Here is a 22,529-nt window from a genome sequence, read left to right on the forward strand (position 1 = left end):
AATGTTCACAGGAGGAAGTAAATAAAGGAAGTTAAAGCATGTCTTGGGTGCGCCTCGCAATTCAACAAAAGAAAAAAATTTAAATAAATATCATAAATTTTTTTTTTTAAATAATGAAGCTGAAATATAGTAAAACAATTATGAACAAATATAAAAGCATGCTACCTAATGTAAAATTCAGAAAAATAAGTATTACTGGTCAATCCTCGCTTTATTTAAAACCGATGAAAGTCCATATATAATGCACACTTATTTTCCTTCATCCTTTACTGGAAAGTTTAATAAAAACGTTGGGGTCATTTTAAAACTTCTCGCATTTACCAACTTCTCTTATTCTTTGACGCACAGCCGCAAACAGAATGTGGGAATAATCTGAATCCCGTACAGACTGCAAGATTTCTAATGCATTAAATCTGCTTTCATGCATGATAACGAAACCAAAGGTTTAAAATGCAATATTAAAGAGATCCTGTCACATGGTATATAATGTCTGATCTGTAGGCAGCATGTTATAGAGCCGGAGGAGATTAACAGATTGATATATAACTTTGTGGGAAAAGATTTAGGATAACCTATATTTTATTGATCTAAATCCATGCCAATACTGGGCTTAGTAGTCCAGTGGGCAGTCCTACTCAGTGACTGTCCGCTCACTGGACACCAGTTATCCTGAAGAACACGGGGGTAATGAAAAAAATATATGACAATATTTTATTAACATCAGACAAATCGTACAATGATAAAAAATCCATAGACAAACAGTAAAAACACAGACACTCAACTGGGAATTGACCCAATATACACAGATGTAGAATTAAACATGCGTAAATCCTCTGGTAAGAATAATAGCTGGAGTATATATAGTAAATTGATAATAACAGATATAGTCAGCTTAAAGCAAATTGAGCATATATATATAAATGCGCTATGGCGCTCAGAAAACATAAATGTGCACAAATTGTAGCCCAACACCATTATTAGCTGGTAACTAGTGTTTAGATGAAGAAATAAAAAAGGTACTGGGCACCATGCACATGCTATGTATGTAAGGAGACTAAACATGCATATAAACAGAAGTAAGAGTAAAGGAGGTATGTTTACACAAATGAATATAGCATAACATGAAGGACCAACATACCCATGATAGAAGAAGCGGGACAAAACACAGTTGAGATCCACCCCCAGACGAAGGCATTAGCGCCGAAACGCGCGTTGGGGTGGATCTCAACTGTGTTTTGTCCCGCTTCTTCTATCATGGGTATGTTGGTCCTTCATGTTATGCTATATTCATTTGTGTAAACATACCTCCTTTACTCTTACTTCTGTTTATATGCATGTTTAGTCTCCTTACATACATAGCATGTGCATGGTGCCCAGTACCTTTTTTATTTCTTCATCTAAACACTAGTTACCAGCTAATAATGGTGTTGGGCTACAATTTGTGCACATTTATGTTTTCTGAGCGCCATAGCGCATTTATATATATGCTCAATTTGCTTTAAGCTGACTATATCTGTTATTATCAATTTACTATATATACTCCAGCTATTATTCTTACCAGGGGATTTACGCATGTTTAATTCTACATCTGTGTATATTGGGGCAATTCCCAGTTGAGTGTCTGTGTTTTTACTGTTTGTCTATGGATTTTTTATCATTGTACGATTTGTCTGATGTTAATAAAATATTGTCATATTTTTTCATTACCCCCGTGTTCTTCAGGATTCGCTCTCTTTTGGTCTTATATATTTAGTTACGATGCGGTTTGGGTTTTACACCCTTGAATCAACCCATTTAATTTACTTTATTACTGGGATATATTGATTCACGTTGCTTATTTCGGTTTGTTACCAGTTATCCTAAGGCTGGATTCGGTCCGTAAAGGACGGAACGTATTTCGACGGCAATTCCCGGACCGAATACAGTGCAGGGAGCCGGGCTCCTAGTATCATAGTTATGTACAATGCTAGGACTCCCTGCCTCTCCGTGGAACTACTGTCCTGTACTGAAAACATGATTACAGTACGGGACAGTTGTCCCGCAGCGAGGCAGGTACTCCTAGCGTCATACAGAACTATGATGCTAGGAGCCCGGCTCCCTGCATTGTGTTCGGTCCAGGACTTGCGGCCGAAATACGTTCCGTCCTTTACGGACCGAACATGCTCGTGTGAACCCAACCTAAATCTTTTCCTACAAAGTTATAGATCACTCTGCTCAGCTCCTCCTGCTCGTCAACCTGCAGATCGGACAGAATGTATCACATAACAAGTTGTCATAAATGCCTAATAGGTATGCGTCGCACCTCCAAGACCCTCATCTATCTGGAGAACTGTGGCCCAGTGACCGCCAATTGCCAGCTACTGAAGACTCCATACAGTTCAGAGAGTTTGCCGCACTTTCACTTACATATGGAAAGAGCCAAGCTCCGCTTGTTCGTCTCTTTCCTTAGGTCATATAGACTTTAATGGAGAGGCCAGTGGGAACAGGCATCGGTTAGGGCCAACAGTATTCTCCAATAGGCATTCTGACAGGACAGCCCCTGTAGGTCTTTTTTAGGCCTTGGCTATCTGAATAAACTATTAGCCGATTGGGGGAAGGGGGTGGGAAAAAAAAATAAAATAAGAGCCCCCTTCTGTTTACACAATTATTTCCTCACTTCACATTCCTTAGCCCAGGTACAGCAAAAGCAAAGGCAACCATCAATAGGTTTGGTAGCCCAAGCTAATTCACACTATATTGGGTGAAAATGTTAATTTACTTCACTGCTACCTGATCTGAAGAAAACCAGCCTCAGGCATTTACAGCAGGGGTTATTTTTATAATAGGAGAAAAAAAACAAAAAAACTGAAGCAGCTGGTAAGCATGCCAAGCAAACAATTTGTCCATACTTTTGGCTAATTTTAAAAGGGAATCTGCCACCGGGATTATGCTGCCTATCGAAGGTCAGCTTAAACTAGTGCCAGAGAACCTGATCCCAACGCTGTATTACTGGTCAGCGATCAGAAGTTTTGATAAAAAAAAAAGAGAGTTTTTTCTCATACAACCCTGCCTGCCGCTTATAGTCCGCTTGCTCCCTATGCACAGTATGGGGAGAAAGAGGTCAATCAGCGGCGGTGGGAGGGGCTGGACCGCTTATGAATACCGACGACCCCATATGGAGTCCTCGATATTCATGAGCTACAGATAGCCCCACCCACCTGCCACTAGCAGCACGCACCAATGATTGGAACTTTCTCTGTATGCACAGTATAGGGGGAAAGCATTCAATCAGCGACCGCTGGGTGGGGCTTGACCCAGCTCATGACAGAGTTGAATGAGAAGAAGGGATTTTTAGAAAAGCTACTGACTAGTATTAATAGCGTTGGGATCAGGGTCTCTGGCACTTCTTTATTTTTCCCTCTGATAGGGCAAAACCTGGTGACAGATTCCCTTTAACTTTGGGGGCAACTATTTTCGGCTCGTTCTTCGAATATGAAATGCTTACTGTCACCAGTCATTCTGCAGGGTGGAGTTTGCCAGGGACAGGAGATAATATATATTTTTTTTTAACTGGTAAACCAGGATGTGTAGGATTTTTATTTGAATAGCCACTTCAAGGGTCCCATACCAATTACCCTGGTTCCAAAAGCGTAATGGATAAATGCACATGTAGTAGACTTTTTCCACTGTGCCTCAACTCTGTGGCAAAATATGCATGAGTTACAGTGGATTTCACTCTATGCATTGCAAAGAGTAAAACCCGCAGTGAAAAACAGCTTTTCTACAAAGGATTGAGCAAGCTGCGGATTTAGGAAGTAGACTGAGGTTTCTTGCAAATTGTAGGAAGTTAACAGGCATCTTACCTTAAGGCTATGTTCACACGGGGTCTTTTGCCGAGTTTATTGACGCGGAAACCGCGTCGCAAAACTCGGCAGAAACAGCCCGAGAACGCCTCCCATTGATTTCAATGGGAGGCGTCGGCGTCTTTTTCCCGCGAGCAGTAAAACTGCCTCGCGGGAAAAAGAAGCGACATGCCCTATCTTCGGGCGCTTCCGCCTCCGACCTCCCATTGACTTCAATGGGAGGCAGGAGAAAGCGTGTTTTCTGCCCGCTGGCGCTCAATGGCCGCGGGCGAAAAACGGCGCGATCATTGCTATTCACACGGAGTATTTTGGGGGAGGAATATCTGCCTCAAAATTCCGTTTGGAGCTTTGAGGCAGATATTCCTCCCCCAAAATACTCCGTGTGAACATAGCCTAATAAGGCCACTTTCACATGGCAGTATTTTGGTCAGTATTTTGTATCAATATGCTGGTTTCCAAATACTGACCTAAATACTACCATGTGAAAGTGGCCTTACACAGATAACGCCCAAGTTGTTTTTTTATGCTGGGTTAACATTGTGCGCTTTTGTTGTGTTTTCAAACGCAGCCTAAAGAAGCGTATCTAAAAAAACGCATGCGATTTTGTCTTGTTTTTTAATACCCATGAGTTTTTTTAAAGCGTTTCAGCTGTAAGTCTATAACCATTAAATTAAAAACCACATTACAGCTAAAATATTGAAATGTTAGTGTCCATTTAAAACAACTGATGCTAATCCCATAGTATACCCGATATAGATCAACTTTGCTAAATTTTACGAGTAAGTAAATTGCCGTTTTATCCATGCAAATTATGTGTGAAGTTACTGCCACTAGGTATCTCCCTTCCTGTAATCTGCTGTGCGCCCCGTTGTGAAGCAAAATCCATCCCTAGTTGCAGAAAGACTGCAGAAGGTAGGGCCGTTTCTCTTCACTGCTTGCTAATACAAGTCTATAAAGAGAGGAAGGGGAGCAGGAGGAGGGAGCAGAAAGAATTAGAAAGAAAGAGACAGACATGCTGCATATAGAAGTCCATGGAGAGGGGAGTATGGAGCAGAGCAAGTCAGACACGCTGCCCACACAAGTCTACAGAGAGTGGAGGGGGAAGAAGGAACAGAGAAATAGAGAGACGTGCTGCTGCTTCTTGGTAAAAAAAGTTATATAGGTCACCCCAGTGGATTCTCAGAAACACTGCTCATTACTGCTGTATATTGTCCTCCATGCTGCTACTGCAGCTTCTATATATTTGTGATAGGATAGCAGGATTCTCCTCTTCTATCTATATGTGTGAAGTATAGAATACATGATAGTCATTAGTCTCCACCCACTAACTCAGAGACAACTGAGAATTCTAGATAGAATCTGCAAAGGGGAAAATTGCTAAAAATATTAAAATAAAATGCAGGATACAAGTCATATAGTGGCCAAAAATAGTATTTTTCCTCTTGTATACACATATGACAGATGATTCTGAAAAGTCAACTGAAAAGTTAGGTACACTTTTAAAAAACGCATGCGTTTCTGAAGGCTGATGCGTTTTAAAACACAGCCTTCAGTAACGTAACAAGAAGGCAGTGTGAAACCAGCCATACAATGTACTTTGTGAGAATTTCTAGATAATGTGCTCAAAAAATTTAACCCAGTTGGCACTGAAAACCCCGGTCTGTCTAATATATTATATTATTATAAGCAGGAAAGTCCTGTATTGAGAGTCTGCGCTACTCCATAAATGCATTGATTTACTTACTAATTCTGCAGTATGGAGTCTAGATGCATTATCTTGCATGGTTCCATAGGTTGGTAAGATAGTTTGCTCCATTTCTTCAGACACTAAAATGAAAAAACAGGGGACGTTAAAAAGAATCCTTGTATTTCAAAGAAGTTTATCATTTCACCTCTCACATATTCCTCTGATAGGTGGGGTTCCAGAGGTGTACCCCCACCTATTAGACATTTATGGCAGATCTTTCTTCAGAAAGCAATATCTCTCTACGAAAGCTTCCGTTTAACACACTAGTACTAATTTAAGCTTGAAGGTGTTATTTGGGGAGTGAAAAGTATTAGCAGTGTACTCACTGCAGTATGCGAGTACACGTTTATATACATTCCGCTTCCTGTCGCGCCAATTCTGAGATTTTTATAGAACTGGTAGGGGACCGGAAGTCTAGTTGCTCAGCCTTCTTCTATGATGCTACGAATTTTCGTCATGTGACCAGCCCCGCTGTACTCTATGTAGAAGAAGTAGCAGTAGTTACGGCTTGTACATAGAGTACAGTGGGGCCGGTCACATGACAAAGAGACGTGTCGTCATGAAGGAAGACTGTGCAACTAGACTTCCAGTCACCCACCAGAGCTATAAAAATCTATCAAAATCTCAATCAGCGTGACGGGGACTGGAATGTATATTAGTGAGTCTACTCACATTCTGCAGTGAGTACACCGCTAATACTGATCACTACCCACATAACCACTTTAACAGTGTGAGTACATAATGGGGCAGATTTACTATTCAAAATGCGCCAGCTTATTAACGGTTATCGACAACAAGGGGTGCGGCTTAACATGGGACACTGTGCCAAAAATTAGGGCCTAAAAAAACCAAACACTGACAAACTTAGCCATTAGGTGGTATAAGGAACAGAAAAAGTAGTTTAGCACGACTGGGAAGATGCGCCACATTTATCATGCAGCACGGACCACTGATAAATTTGGCACATTTACACGGTTTAAAACTTAAGACAGTATTATTAGTAAGTCTGCCCCAAAGTGTTTACAATATCGAATACACATTCCGTTGTAATTCTGCTGTTGAAATCAATACTGACCGCTATAAGAGCAGACACAGCAAGTCTGGGTTCCCTCCCCTCCAGAACTACTCTTACGTTGGCCATACACATTAGATTACTTCCGATTTCCCGATAAACACACACCTGGATCAGCTGTGCGTGCATGTTTATTTCATTGAGAGCGGAGGAGTGCTACCAAACATTTTTGGCAGGGACTTATCTCCCAGGGGAATATGTATGGCCAGCTTTAGGCCCCATTCGCACAGCTGAAATACAGTTAAAAAAAACTAAATCTAATTTATGAACTACAATGATTGTACTTGTAGGATACCTTTTTCATTGGCAAACGGATTACAGATAAAAGCTTTCAAGACAGCTACTTTACTACACAATGCTGCATCATTGTTTTCATCAAATGAGTCATGGCTGGCTGCCAGGATCTTAAAAGACAACATCACACAAGTTTTTCAACTTCAATTGATATACCATAGATCACATTTAGAAAGTCAGGCATAGACCTCATAATACATATATGATCTATATATTTTGATTGCTGCCCTTTAAAAAGTGTCTGTTACTAAAATGCTAACTTTCTCTTTCTTTGGAGCAGTCATTATGCATAATAGATTATATTTATGTGACACTGTCCTGAACTGTATCTATGTACTTTATAAAAAAAATTAAAAAAAAATGGCTGCTGATAAATATTCATGAGGGCCCCCCCCCACCTTGACCAGTCCCATTTTTAAGCAGCGGATTAGTGGATTATGTCACCTGACATCATTTGGGGAATCTTAATTGATCAGAGCACTCACTGCAACTCCAGCCTTTAGGCGGGATTCACACGACAGGGTTTCCCGGCCGGATGCCGGCCGTTCATAAATCGGCCGGCACCCGGCTGCATTAGGAATAATAGACCCCTAATGGGGCTATTCACACGACTGATTTTTTGACGGGCCGGGAAAAATCGGCCGTCAAAAAATGGGACATGCCCTATTTTTGGCCGGGTACCCGGCCCCCCATAGAAGTCTATGGGCCGGGTAATACACGGCCATCACCGGAATGTGTCCCGAGTGATGGCCGGGTCTACCGTCGCTCGCACACTCTCTCCTCCTCACAGTGCAGAGTGCATGTGAGGAGGAGTTGATGCCATTCAGACGAATGGCTACGCTGGAGATACTGTGTGGCAGGGCCGGGGTGTACAGCAGGTGGAAGGGAGCGCTGCGCTGGCTCCCTTCCCCTGCTTGTTACGGTTCCTGACCGCTGACTGTATTTTTACAGCCAGCGGTCAGGGTCCTTAAAACCCGAGCCATAGACTTTTTACGGCTTGGGTTTTAACTTGCTGCCCGCGCAATCGGGCAGCTGAATGTCGGGTCTCTGGCTGTCAGTGACTGCCGGGGACCCTGAGGAGAGGATAGAAGCAGCTTTCGCTGCTTCTGTCTTCTCTGATTACTTGTACACAGCGCTTAATGAACGCTGTGTATAGGAATAGAGACAGCAGCAGCGGCGCGGTCTCTATTCCTGCCGGTGATCATGTGACTGGTCACATGATCGCCGGGTGCTGTTAGTGACAGACAGCTGCTGGGTCTAACTAGACCCAGCACAGCCCAGTTAGTGACAATCGTCACTATGAGAGGGCTGATTTCCCCTGTAACTGGCAGCCCCAGTTACAGTGTAAAAACATGGTGTAAAAGAAAGAAAAACAATATTAAAAAGTTCCAAAAAAGGTCTTTTTTGACCTTTGAGGGACAGACCATAATAATAAAAAAATAAAAAGTAAAGTAAAGTGCAAAAAATTCATCCGATTAAAAAACAGATGCAAATCGGGTCCAAATCGGCCGGTAAAAACGGCAACACGGCCCGGAGCGGATGCAAACCGGCCGGGAAAAATCGGCCAAAAACTGCCGATTTTCCCGGCCGACACTCGGACCCTGTCGTGTGAATGAGGCCTTAGACTCAGACAAGCCAAAACTTCATACTCATTTGCTTTAAAGTGTTAATCTCCACAGGCGAATATGTTATAAACTTTTAGTGATTCCAACTGAAAATTAGTGTCAGATGCACTTTATATTGATTGACTACATGCACAGTATCTGTTAGCCTCAGTGAAAAAAAAGTTTATATTACACTCAGCCTTTGCTAATTTTCTAACCTATAGATATTAATGCTTTTACCTTTTAGATGATGTTTTCAGGCAAGATGCACTCTGAGCGTAGCGTATTCGGCTCGGTTCACATTTGCATTGGAGGGCTCGTTAGGAGCCTGTCGCAAATTCCGTCAGATTTGACCGGAAATACAGCACTGCATTCAGTGCTATTCATGCTGTCAAAACGGTGGATCCCATGAAAAAACATGATGGCATCTGTTGTACGACGGATCCGGGACAGGATGCAGATGTAAAGAGAGCCTTAAAAGGTTGAAACACTTAGGCCGGATTTACACGAGCGTGTGCGTTTTGCACGCGCAAAAGGTACTTAACAGCTCCGTGTGTCAGCATCATATGATGCGTGGCTGTGTGATTTTCACGCAGCCGCCATCATTATGACACTGCATGTTTGTAAACAGAAAAGAACGTGGTGCTTTTCTGTTTTCAATCATCCTTTCACTGCTGTTGCGCGAATCACACGCGTCACACAGAAGTGCTTCCGTGTGCTGCGCGGGATTTTCACGCACCCATTGACTTCAATGGGTACGTGATGCGCGAACAACGCACAAATATAGGACATGTGAGTTTCACGAAGCGGACACACGCTGCGTGAAAATCACGGACAGTCTGCATGGCCCCATAGACTAACATAGGTCCGTGCGAGGCGCGTGAAAAGCACGCGCGTTGCACGGACGTATTACACGTTCATCTAAATAAGCCCTTAGGGGGAAGAGTAATCAAAACTGGTGCAAGAGGAAAGTGGAGTAGTTGCCAATAGCAACCAGTCAGTCAGATTCAAGTTCTTATTTTTCAGAGGCCCTTCTGAAGATGTAAGACACAATCTGATTAGTTGCTAAGGAAACGACTCCATTTTTTTATTTGCACTAGTTTTGAAAAATCTCCCCCTTAATGCTGAATTAATCGAGTCATATTTGTTGATACAAAAGAGCCCCTTCAAAGCCATCACGGAATAAAAACCGCTTGTAAAATATCAGGAGAAATTTATCAAAACTAGTGCAAAAGGAAAAGTGGAGTAGTTGCTCATAGAAACCAATCAGATTCCACCTTTCATTCTGCAGAGGTTCTTTTTGGAAAATGAAAGAAGATACTTGATTGGGTGCCATGGGCAACTACTCCACTTTTCCTTTGCACCAGTTTTGATAAACTGTCCTCATTGACTTTCGTACATTAGATAACATTATCCCTGATTAAATCAACTGCACATATAAGGGTATGTGCACACACAAAATAATAACGTCTGAAAATACGGAGCTGTTTTGAAGGGAAAACAGCTCCGGATTTTCAGAAGGTTTTTAAGCCACTTGCGATTTTCACAGCCGTTTTTTGGAGCGGTTTTTCTATAGAGTCAATGAAAAACGGCTCCAAAAGCGTCCCAAGAAGTTACATGCACTTTTTTAGCGGCCGTCTTTTTACGTGCCATTTTTGGAAAAGGAGGCGGAAAAAAACGCCCCGTCGGAACATAATGCTGTATTTCCCATTGAAATCAATGGGCAGATGTTTGTAGGCGTTCCGATTCCAATGTTTCGGCCGTTTACAGCCCGAAAAATGGCCGAAAATAAGCCGTGTCAACATACCCTAACTGTAAATATAGGCGCCAGCCATAGGAATACATATAGATACTAGAAATGTTTAGGGTCTAAAAACAGATCAGTAACTGCAGTTAACAATCGAGTGAAAGTAATTCCCTTCTATAGAATGAAGGTTCTTCATGCCCCGGAATACAATATTCCTGTTGTGTGGTGTTTACATTCCTATTAGATATACCAATACGCAATGTGCACGCATTATATTCTTTTGTTCTTTTGCAGCCAGAAGAAGCTAAATGTACAGTTACACCCTCAAGTAGAAATGCAAACATTTACCATTGCATTTGTATAACCAAATATACTGCATTATGTGAGTTGGAGCAGAGCATACTCTATCATCATACTTGTAACACAATTTCTGTCCTTCTAATTGACATTACAAGGTTAGCCATCGTACCAGACATCGAGCATCTGATAGAATTACAGCTACATCAAACGAGGAACGGCTACTATTATTGCTGAGACCAAGCTTATTCACGAAGGCTCCATTTACAAGTTGCAGTTGAGGTGCGGTTAGATCCGCTTCACTAAAAAGCAACCCGAAAAACGCATGCATTTCTATGGCGATTTGGTGCATTTTTCTATCCGGTTCTGTTTTTTACCGCAACAGGATAGGAAAATGCATCAAATGCAGTAAAAATGCATGTGTATTTCGGATGTGGTTTTAACCACAGCTCAACTGCAACGTGTGAAGAAAGAAAAAATCCTTTGCATTGCACTTTTCTTTTGAATGGGCCCACCAGGATATTTATGTGCATCAATCGTAAGTAGCCATGTTATAAAAAATATATTTATTTTTCAACAAAAAAAATAAATTGCTTTATCTATTATTTCTGACTGCCCCCCTGTCTAGCCACAGCTGCCTGTAAACATTGCGGCTCAGCCTAAACATTGCGCCACCTAAGGCCCTGTTCACAAGGTGGATTTTGCGTAGCGGATCCCGCTGCAAAATCTGACACTCAGGAGGATTCCTCCTGCCGGCAGAATCTGCCCAAAGATCAAGCAGGACGCTTTTTTTCCCCACTAGACGAAAAAAAAATAAAAAATAAGAAAGAATCCGACTCCTATTGAAATGAATGGGAGGAGATTGAGGCGGAATCCACCACAAATTTCCTCCATGTGAAAATTCTCCCATATATGCAGCCAGCAAGGGGATTGTCAGAAATAACAGGTTATTTTTTTTTTTTTTGAGATTATGAAAATCAATTAGGAAGCAAATTTATTTCTAGTAAATAGCCGACCAAAAAATGTTATTCTTATTAGTTATTAATTGGGGCAGCTTATCCCACTTTGCTTATTGAAGTAAACATGCAAATATGAAGTGCGTCCTCTGCATTTATCGGTTTATTTGACAGGCGGTAACGGTAGCTTTCACAGTTTTCATACAAACCAGTATTTTTGGCAGCATAATTTATGCTAGAACACGGGCGTTGCGTTTTTTGTCTATCACTAACTTTGTCTCTGTACAGTTGTATATGTTTGTAATGCTATTAGCAGCTTTCCATCTCATAGCTATGGCCAGTAAATGAACTACATTTGTCCAGAAACAGAAAGCCTTTGTTTCTCCGTCAGATTCAGATCCTGGCCTTGGTGGTTTTACACTACTAACTGATATATTACAGGAAGTGTAACTCTTCATAACCTGAACAATCGCCATGTTACGCCCCGATTTGCAGACAAGTCTGGATAAGTATAGCACGTTAGTAATGCAGCAACTGTCACAAACTCGCCTCAAGAACTGAAAAAGTGTCAATTGCACAATCCTAGGCTGAAATCTAACGGAATCCTGAAGAAAATCCCAGCTCAGTTCTAGCTGGAGCCCGGCTGTTTGGAATTCCACTGAACAGCTCAATGTTCAGCAATTTACAGTTCAAGATAGCGAATGACTAAAGTGGATGTCAATGAGTTTACTTAACCACATTATCCAAAGTAAATCGGGTTTAGTAACAAAAACCAAAAATAATTTAAAAAAAAATACACACACATAAGGACACATTCAGTACACATTTGTTTTCACTCCAACGTACGATCTGAATTGTTCTTTTGTCAGTGAAACGGGTCATACATGTTGGATGAGCAATGATTCCTTTATTTCCACAGATATATGTGATGTACAATAGTAGGATACAAGCCTTCAGTTCATCCCGGAAAGAACAGTTTTACTGCCACAAGGGATTGTTTCTGATGTTCTATACAATATAACGTAGCATTGCTTCAAATGATAAACAAACTTGCATGGCTACATAAGCGTAATATTCTCCGTGGACTTTATTAGAAATGGAATATGGTTTGTTTTTTATTTGTTTAAATTTACTTTACTTTCCTGGTCTCTGTACAGGTAAGGGGATAGGACTATTGGGTAAACACCTAGATTGTCTTAGAAACTTTATCTCTACAATTATGCGATTACACAAAGAATTTTCTGAAAAATCATTTGGACAGTTTGTGAATGAGGTCACAACCAGAAAACCTCCCATTTTCCATTCCCAAAACAGGCCCCTTTGATGACCATGTAGATATGAACACTAACTAAATAAGTGAATGCAGGATCCACCCAACTTACCCACAGGATTTTTAGTCTACTGCATGTCCTATCCCGACTCCATGCAAAATCTAGCCATAATACCGCATGAGGCCTAAGGCGGAGCAGCAGAACTATCCCATGTAAAGCCACATTACTTCTAATTTGCATCATTAGAACATAAGAACTAGATACTTGTTACCTTCTGTACAAGTTTACAGCAGGAAGATACAGTAAAAACGTCACTGTATCTCAGGAAAAATGTGGGCTCAGGCACAATAAAAGGCCACGTGCACTGGCGCTGTATAGGGGCACACGGACACCCTATGGGATGTTTCAGCCTGAAAACATCCCCGTAATTTCAGCCGTAACGGCATGTGCAGACGCTTGAACGCCGCGTCCATTACGGACGTAATTGGCGCTGCTATTCATTGGAGTCAATGAATAACGGCTCCAATTACGGCCAAAGAAGTGACAGGTCACTTCTTTGACGCGGGCGTCTATTTACACGCCGTCATTTGACAGCGGCGCGTAAATTACGCCTCGTGTGAACAGACAGCTTTCAATGGGCAGATGTTTGTCAGCGCTATTGAGGCGCTATTTTCGGACGTAATTCGGGGCAAAAACACCCGATTTCCATCCGTAATTAGTGCGTGTGAACATACCCTATAGGTCAATATCAAGGCACTCTATGCACTGCCACATGGTGCCTCTTCGAGGTGCCATATTCTCTCCTAGAAGCGATGCTTCTAGAATATTATTTATTTTTGTAATACAGCATGCCAAGAAACATTATTTTATCTCCCACGTTAATATTGAATCCATGGAGAAAAAAACGAAACCCTGTGTGGCTCTGTAAATAATCGGAGGTATACGTAGCTATACTAAAAAGGTCTATTGCAGGCTATGGGTGCCCTATTCGGGACTCGTACAACACGGACTGTATCCTTAGGGTATGTTCACGCAGGTCGGTTACGTTGCATAAAAGTATGCAGCATACCCGACCTAGAACCCACAGGAAAATCTGGCCGAAAACACGCACCCAAATCGCGGTACAAATTTTGTGGTACAAAATTGCCGCTGTGGAAAAAAAAATTAAAAAAAAAGTCGGCAATACTAAGGTCTTATTCAGATAAACGTGTCAAATCGGCCGTGATAAACTGACGTTTTTCATGGCCGATTTGAACTCGTGCGGGAACCATTTTCACAGATCCCTCAGACTTAAGTCTATTGAGGGATCCGTGAAAAGGACATGTTTTTTTTATTCACGTGCCTTTCACACGGTCCGTTAAAACAACGGCCGTGTGAACAGCCCCATAGAAATACACGCAACCATGTGGCGGCCGTTAAAAAAAAAGCTTCCGTCACACGGACGATTTACACGTTCGTCTGAATAAGGCCTTTCCTTCACTGGCAATGCCTTAGCAACGCATCCCTCTGTTCTCTGTGCAGCCCGACCTCCTGCGATGAAACGTCATCCCAGGCTGTACAGGGAACAGCCAGGGGGGCAATGAGCCGTGCCTATGACAACGCCAGGATGGTAAGCATAGACTTGTTTATTAAACTTAAGAAAAAAAAAAAGGCATTTTTGTTTTTTACTCAGATTTGTAATTTTTCCCGCAAAATCATAGTTTTTCTGCCACAAAAAATGCAGCATGTGTTATTTGTTGCAGCTTTTACGTCTCCATTGATTTCAATGGAGAAAAACGCAACAAAACTGCAACAATTCCGCAGTTTAAACGAACATGCTGCGGATTTAAAAAGTACAAAAAAAAACACACTGGTCAATATATGAACGTTTTCTCAGCAGATTTTTTTCCGCAGCGTGTGAATGACATTTATTCAAATCTCATCCATTTTGCTGCTACTAGAATAAGATTTGACGCAATTAAATCCGTTGCAGAAAATCTGCAACTGATCTTTCCAGTGTGAACATACCCTTACAGATCAGACGTTACATTGTTTTTTCACTGGAGATTTCTAAAAATTTATTTTAGAAATACATTGGAGCACATATAGGAAGACTAGTCTGAAGCCCACAGGAGTAAGAGTGCTCGAAGCAGGCCGTATAAACGAGCGCCGACCAGGAGACAGCTCGTTGATCGGCACTTGTTTGCTCCTTTTACAACATGACAGAAGAAAGACCGCTACAAACATTACTCAATGTAACCATACACGCAATGAGAACGGTACCTAAAGGCCCCATGCACACGTAGCGGAATTTACATCCAGATTTGCAGACGGAAAATCCGAAACGGAAGACTGTTGCAGGCAAGCGGATAAGAGTCTTTAATTCTTATTCACATGCTGCTGAAAAATTTACACACATAAATCAGAACATGCTGCAAGTTTTTACATCTGCAGCGCTCATTCTGTTTGTCTGTTCACTCCGGATTTCACCTTTTTTAATCTAGAAGGGGTAAAATCTGCAACAAATCAGCTACTTGTGTAGGTACCGAAAGGGGTATTCCCATCTTATACAAGGGTATGCCATCATTTTATGATTGGGGTCTGACCTCTGGAACCCACATCGATAGTGAAAATGCACTGATTTAGCGCTGCCTCACCCACCCTGTACAGGAAAAAAATCAGGGAAGGGGGACGCAGCACTAAATCAGGGAAGGGGGACGCAGCACTAAATCAGGGAAGGGGGACGCAGCACTAAATCAGCGAAGGGGGACGCAGCACTAAATCAGCGAAGGGGGACGCAGCACTAAATCAGCGAAGGGGGACGCAGCACTAAATCAGCGAAGGGGGACGCAGCACTAAATCAGCGAAGGGGGACGCAGCACTAAATCAGCGAAGGGGGACGCAGCACTAAATCAGCGAAGGGGGACGCAGCACTAAATCAGCGAAGGGGGACGCAGCACTAAATCAGTCATGCGGCTCGTTCATTCTCAGGATCGGTGGGATTTCCAGAGGTCAGACCCCTACCAATCATAAAACGATGGCATACCCTAGTGATATGAAATCACTTTATAAGATGGGAGTAACCCTTTAGATACCCATACAAATAATGATAAATTGTAATGATCGTCAACAATGATGTGTGTGTCACAACAGGTAAAGGATATGCTTTACGTTACAGGATAATCCTTGTCCATCAGCCATAGTGAGTCAAAATCCCATGCTGGGGAATCCCTCAAGAGTTTCCCGCTGTGGAATATTATTCGGTGACTACATGACTCCAAATGGTGCCATATAATAAAGGTCTACATATCAGCTGACCTCCAAATTCTGCTTGCTGCCAATGCAGATACGTCACAAACCAGGACAATCCCTATTAATATTTGCAAAAATTGTTTTGCGTATGGCCAGCCCTACAATTGACAATTTTGACCCCAATAGCGTGCGCATTGACAGTCTGTGGTCTAAAAGCGCGTTCACACCTAGCAGAATTCTTATAATCAACCATAATTGTTGCCTAGTGTAAAAGCACAAAAACACCAATAAATCTATTGCTTATCGCTGATCAAATTGAACAAAGAAATCGTTATCCATAAGTGTAAATGGCACTTCTCCGATATTTACCTCAATGTTCAAGCTTGCGGTAAAAAAAATAAAATTGTGAGACATGAATGAGGATAACGTCCATTTCGTACTCAAACTTTTCTCAAACCAACCAATTGTTGGCCAGCGTTTGGAAAAATTTGTTACATTTATGGTCAGACGGAGAAACCATTAGGTAGGGTTCACACTGCATTTGTAACAAGCCGTTTTGGTGCATGAACTCCCATTGAAAGGCATGGAAGTTTATCAACAAATACAAAAAAAGTATGTCAAATCAGAAGAAAAACGCACAGTGTGAGCCCAGCCTGAGAGAAAGCAACATCTGCTAATTCAGCAGCCCCACTCCAGCAACGTCAGAGTAGCAGTAATGTGAGAAGTTGGCTCTGCTCAGCCTAGAACTTCTGAGAGGACTGTGAAAAGCAATCGCACCATGTCATTGCCTCCTCACAAAACTTGTACCACAAGAGCCTAAGCCAGACAATACACTGGCCCGGAGCACAGCGGGCACACACAGGTGGCACACACAGGTAGCACCCACCTATCATTTCCCCGTCCTCTGACATCTCGTCCAGCTCCAGGGTGGTCTCATCGCTGACAAACGCCATAGTGAGTGCCGCAGGATGTGAGCGCTACTCCGCAGCAGGCAGCGATGGTAACTTGCAGGGTGTTGTCTCCTTAGTTGGCGGGAGGCTCCGCTCTTTTTTACACTGGAGATGTCCGGTCCTAGAGAATGGGGGCGCTACCAGTGCTATGCCCGGCGCTCAGCTCGCATTCTTGGTGGGGTAAAGCCCAGAGCAGAGAAGGGCAGAGCACGCAGGGCGGGAGGAGGGGCCTGAACACACAAATATAAGCTCCCCTGACTCAGAAGACGGGCTCAGCCCGGAATACACGTAGTGTCCGAGGAGTTGGAGATGCTTGACAAGAGGCATTCCTGAACAGCAGCGGGCGGGACGTACGAACACCACAATTCTACTTCAGTTTTCTGGATGTTCAAGTACGGCTGCTGTAAACTACAGGGCACTCCATGAAAGAAAACGTAAAAAAAATAATAATAATACACCCGTAAACAGGTGTAAAATACGGAACGCGGTGCCCTCTAGCTCCCCCTGCTGTCTGTCCATCTCAATGTAAACATAGAGAACTGAGCAGTGTAGGGGTCAGCCGCTAGACAAACAACCATTGCGCTAGTCACCCGTAGCTACTAGTGTCTTAGGCCCCATCCACATGACCGTAAAAAAGCTCTGTAATTGCAGACCCATTCAGTTCTATTGGGCGCGGACGCCTTTCCGTATCGCTACGGATAGGGGTCCGTGCCGTAGAACTGTACCGCAAAAAATAGAACATGTCCTATCTTTTGTGTTTTACAGGCCATGCTCCCATACTTTGTATGGGAACATGAGCCGAAAATGCGGGTTGTGGCCAGCCGTACCCACAATCGCTGGCCGTGATTATGGGCACGGCCGTGTGCATGAGGCCTTAGTATGTGTTAAAGTGAAAAAAAAAAACACCTTAGCTATCGTGTATAGGTGTTAAAATTAGCCGGTTTCCACCGGTTTCTGTGTTCAAATAAATGTCAAGCGTTTAAAGACCATGTCGCCAGTTTTCACCAGGATTTTAAGACACGCAGTTTATTTTTAAATTCATCCAAATATCTTTTGTCTAACATCGGGCGCTGTGATTACACATCTTGTATTGATTATTTTCACGTTATTAGGGCACAATAAAGTTAAAGTAAATACATTTTTATACAAATAATATATAAGTTTAATAAAAATGGATTCTCCGGTCCTTTATTGGCTATTGTGATACTTGAGATATGGCATTTTTTGTTTTTTAAAAAAACCTGAGCTCCTTGTGTTCCACCATCTACTCACCTACCTAAACCCGATGTCTCCATCTCAGTGTTTGGCACTATCATAACTAGGCATCATGCCCGCTGTCTTGGAGTTATGGGTCACTCAGATCTTTCCTTTACACAAGATATTAAATCACCTTCTCATTCATGTTACCTGCATCTCCAGAATCCGCCGTTATCTTACTGTGGAAACCGCCAAAATGCTCATTGTTGCTATGATTCAATCTCTCGCCCTCTCCAATCTATCCTGAGCGCAGCAGCCAGGCTCACCTTTATGACCAACCGCCAAACCACTGCCTCTACCCTACGCGAGTCTCTGCACTGGTTGCCCATTCACTTTAGAATACATTTTAAAGAAGCACTCCGGCAATTTTTTTCCTTTTGCATATATCATGCTAACTCACCAGCAATATATTTCAGCAGTGTCATTTGTTTGTCAGACTGACCACCAAAATAGTCCATGCTCTCCGGTGTGGACAGGAGGTCAGTCTCGCCTGTATGTTTGACTTCCTGTGAACTGCAGGATAACATCATCACCAATCAAATCCCACCTGACTACACTGAGACCCCTCCCCATCCTCCTTATGTCCTCCATGCATATAATGCTGCTGAAGAGATTATTTCTGCCCTATCTAAGGGAACAGGTGTCAGTGATATAATAGGTGAGTTTATACACTGATAGCTGCAGAGTTATAAACTCCCCTCGCACTAAAGGCCTTGTTCACACGGCGTGTATTCGATGAATTTTTGCCACATTTTATGCGCCGAAAACGCATGCTTTAGGCTTCCCATTGACATCAATGCAAAAACGCATTGTAGTGCACGTGACGCATTTTTTTTTACGCGCGCGTGTTTAAAAAATGTGTTGTGTAAAAAAAGAAGGATCAGGTCAATTCCTGGTGCCTAATTCCCATAGTCAATGGGAGTTCTACTTACACGCCCCAAAAAAACGCATCAAAAACGCCTGTACTTTAAAAAGTGCTTTGCAAAAACGCTGGCGTTTTTTACGCGTTTACACTTTGCTTTTTTTTTTAGCACCATGTGAACAAGGCCTTACAGTCTTCACCATCTGTGTGCAGAGAGTCCAGTGTATTTATATGAGATGCTGCACTACCCTGCAGAGACGGTTTTAAAATAGGTGTGGCCCTGGGCAAAGTTAAAAGGGGGGTCCCAAATGCTGAATTATTGTATTAATAATGCAGTCACTTCAGAAGGCGGTGTGCAGAGAACTGCATCGCTGATTTCTAGCACGTCCAGGAGTGTTGCACGCCCCAAAGCATATGTCGCCCCTCTCACACAAAAATGATCTACCGTATTTTTCGGACTATAAGAAGCAGTTTTTAGCAAGAATAAATCCTGCTAAAAAGTCCCTCCGTCTTAGGCTGGGTTCACACGAGCATGTTACGTTCGTAATGGACGGAACGTATTTCGGCCGCAAGTCCCGGACCGAACACATTGCAGGGAGCCGGGCTCCTAGCATCATAGTAATGTACGATGCTAGGAGTCCCTGCCTCTCCGTGGAACTACTATCCCGTACTGAATACATGATTACAGTACGGGACAGTTGTCCCGCAGCGAGGCAGGGACTCCTAGCGTCGTACATAACTATGATGCTAGGAGGCAACGATGCAGGGTAGGTTCCAGCGCAACAAAATTTTTCGTAGAAAGTGATAATTTGAAATGGAAAAAATTCCAGTTTTATTTGAACAATGGTAAAACAGGGAGACAATATCCCACGAAGAAAGGTGGATGAAAAATAAACCACGCTGCCAACGCGTTTCAGACGGCTTCCGCGTCCTTAATCATGGCTGAAGTGAAAGTGTGGTGGTAAGGTAAGAGTTTATATCCGGTCAATAGCATGTGAAATTTTGATTGCGTTTCAAGGTAATCAACCTGGAGCGCAAAGAAGAGGGCGGAGTCAACTTTTCTCGTGACGGATGTTTGTGTATGTCCAAACACCGACCGAACGTTAGGATCCTGCTTGGTAAGTTTTAATTTGTTATATTTGAATACCTTTGAATAAAAGTTTCGTTGCATCGTAATGATATGTTGAATAATGTTTTGTTATGGACGAAAGGAAAATTGCTGTTATGACCGGATATATATACCTCTTCTAGATACTGAAAGTATACATACGAGATAAATACATAGATAGAAAGGCTTAAAAACATATGGTGTGTATATTAAAAAACTGTAAAGGTTAAAAATGAGCCTAAAACACATATTTGTATATTTTCAAACACAGTGTTGTACATTCATGTTACATGATATGTAAAGAGAAAATGCATATTTAGAGGCATATAATTATTTTTGGGGACAAACGGAGACATTTTAAAGTTTATACAGGTACTAGTGTCTTAGAGGGAACCCGATATTCGTTTTTATGGGAAACAGATTCAGGGCTGGAAAGGTCTTCTAGTATTATTTATTTGAATATTTAGATTTTATTCAATGGAAATGTTACTGGAGCAGAGAAATTTTCTTCCCTTTGATATAATTAGATGATGGTTATAAGCATGTAAGAACGGGAAGGATCATGCTTGGAGAAATTTATAAATAAATGGATAGCCATATTTATATAACAATATATGTATTTATTTATGAAAATATGTTATATCTCAATAATGGAAGATTAGCTCCTTTTTGAGATTTAATCCATGTGGATGTCTGGTTTTTAGACTGTAGATCCAATATGCTTCCCTTCCTAGAATCTTGTGTTTTAAATTTCCACCTCGTTTGGGTATATGTACTTTTTCAATAGCATAACATTTAAAGGTGTTTGTAGATCTATTATGGTAATTAATGAAGTGTTTAGCTGCGCTGGATATGTTGATAATATTGGGGTTTCTGATGTAACTGAGGTGTTCTAATACCCTGGTTTTGAATTTGCAGCTTGTACAGCCTATATACTTTAAATTGCAAGCTGTATATTCCAAAATATAGACTACAGCTTCGCTATTACAATTCATATAATTTTTAATAGAAAAATTATTTGTGTCCATATAATCTGAGAATGTTTTTTTTGGGGAAACATAGGAACAAATTTTACACGGGTGCGTTCCGCATTTGAAGAAGCCTTTTTCTTCCAGCCAGGTGCTTTTGCGTTTATCCGGCTGTAACAATGAGGGAGATAGAGAGGTACCTATAGTGGGGGCTTTGCGAGCTACAACCCTGCACCCATCCTTCAGAATATTTTCTAAAATCTGGTCATCCATAAGGATTGGTAAGTGTTTGGAGATGATGTTTTTGATTTCCAAAAATTGGTTGCTATGTTGTAAAATTACAGTTGGTTTATTTGAATTGGGAGAGATCGGATGTTTGGTATCAAAAAGCAAGTTGTCTCTGCTCTTTTTAGAAGTAATTGAAATGGCTCGTTTGAGCGTCCAATCCAGGTATCCCCGTTTTTGTAATCTTTTTGAGATAACTTCTTGTTCATTTTTGTAACTAATTTGGGTATTACAGTTACGTTTTGCCCTGTACATTTCGCATACCGGAATGGAGTTGATTGTTGATTTTGGATGATTGCTTTTTGCGTGAAGTACAGTGTTTCCCGAGATAGGTTTTCGATGTGTTTTGGTATATATTATTTCACCATCGGTTCCCTTTAATTCTAGATCTAAGAAAATTGTATTGTTTGTGTGATGAGTGTGGGTGAAACGAAGGTTATCAGGATTAAAGTTTAGGTAATTAATAAATGTAGGTATGTCTGAAATGTGGCCCTTCCATATGAACAAGAGGTCGTCGATATAACGACCATACCAGTATATGTTTGTATTTAGTACATTTTTGTCTGAGAAGATATATATATTTCTTCCCACCAAGCCATTACCAGGTTAGCCAGAGAGGGTGAGAACTTAGCCCCCATCGAGATACCCTTAAGTTGTAAATAAAATTTGTTGTTGAATTGAAAATAATTGTGTCTCATCAGAAACATAAGGACATCTAGGATGTATAATTGGAGTTCCTGGCTATACAGACTGTGTTTTAATAAATGATGTTTGAGTGCTTTGTAAGCTACATTGTGTGGTATACTGGTGTACAATGAGATAACATCACAATTTAACCAGGTGTAATCTTTGGACCACTTCTCGTTTTGGAATGATCTTAATATATCTCGAGTGTCTCTGAGAAAACCAGGGGTGTTCACCGCTAAGGGCTGGAGAAGGGAATCCAGCCATTCTGAGAGCTTCTCCAGGAGAGATCCTATGGCCGACACGATGGGTCTCATTGATACCCTTGTGTGTCTTCGGGAGGGCATGCAAAAT

The 22,529-nt window shown here is 41.8% G+C and overlaps 1 protein-coding gene across 1 annotated transcript in view; it reads right to left on the bottom strand.

Annotated features, from left to right (window-relative positions):
- Window positions 1-17,270, bottom strand: part of ANO6 (anoctamin 6) — an 81,460-nt gene extending 64,190 nt beyond the window's left edge. The window contains exons 1-2 of the mRNA XM_075857033.1: window positions 16,948-17,270; window positions 5,587-5,669 (exon numbers count right to left, since the gene is read on the bottom strand). Coding sequence (XP_075713148.1) covers window positions 5,587-5,669; window positions 16,948-17,014 — 150 coding nt within the window. The 5' untranslated portion in view covers window positions 17,015-17,270. The remainder of the gene's footprint in view (window positions 1-5,586; window positions 5,670-16,947) is intronic.
- Window positions 17,271-22,529: the final 5,259 nt, after the last annotated feature.

The sequence above is a fragment of the Rhinoderma darwinii genome, chromosome 3 (genome assembly GCF_050947455.1).
Source record: "Rhinoderma darwinii isolate aRhiDar2 chromosome 3, aRhiDar2.hap1, whole genome shotgun sequence".
NCBI classification, from domain to species: domain Eukaryota; kingdom Metazoa; phylum Chordata; class Amphibia; order Anura; family Rhinodermatidae; genus Rhinoderma; species Rhinoderma darwinii.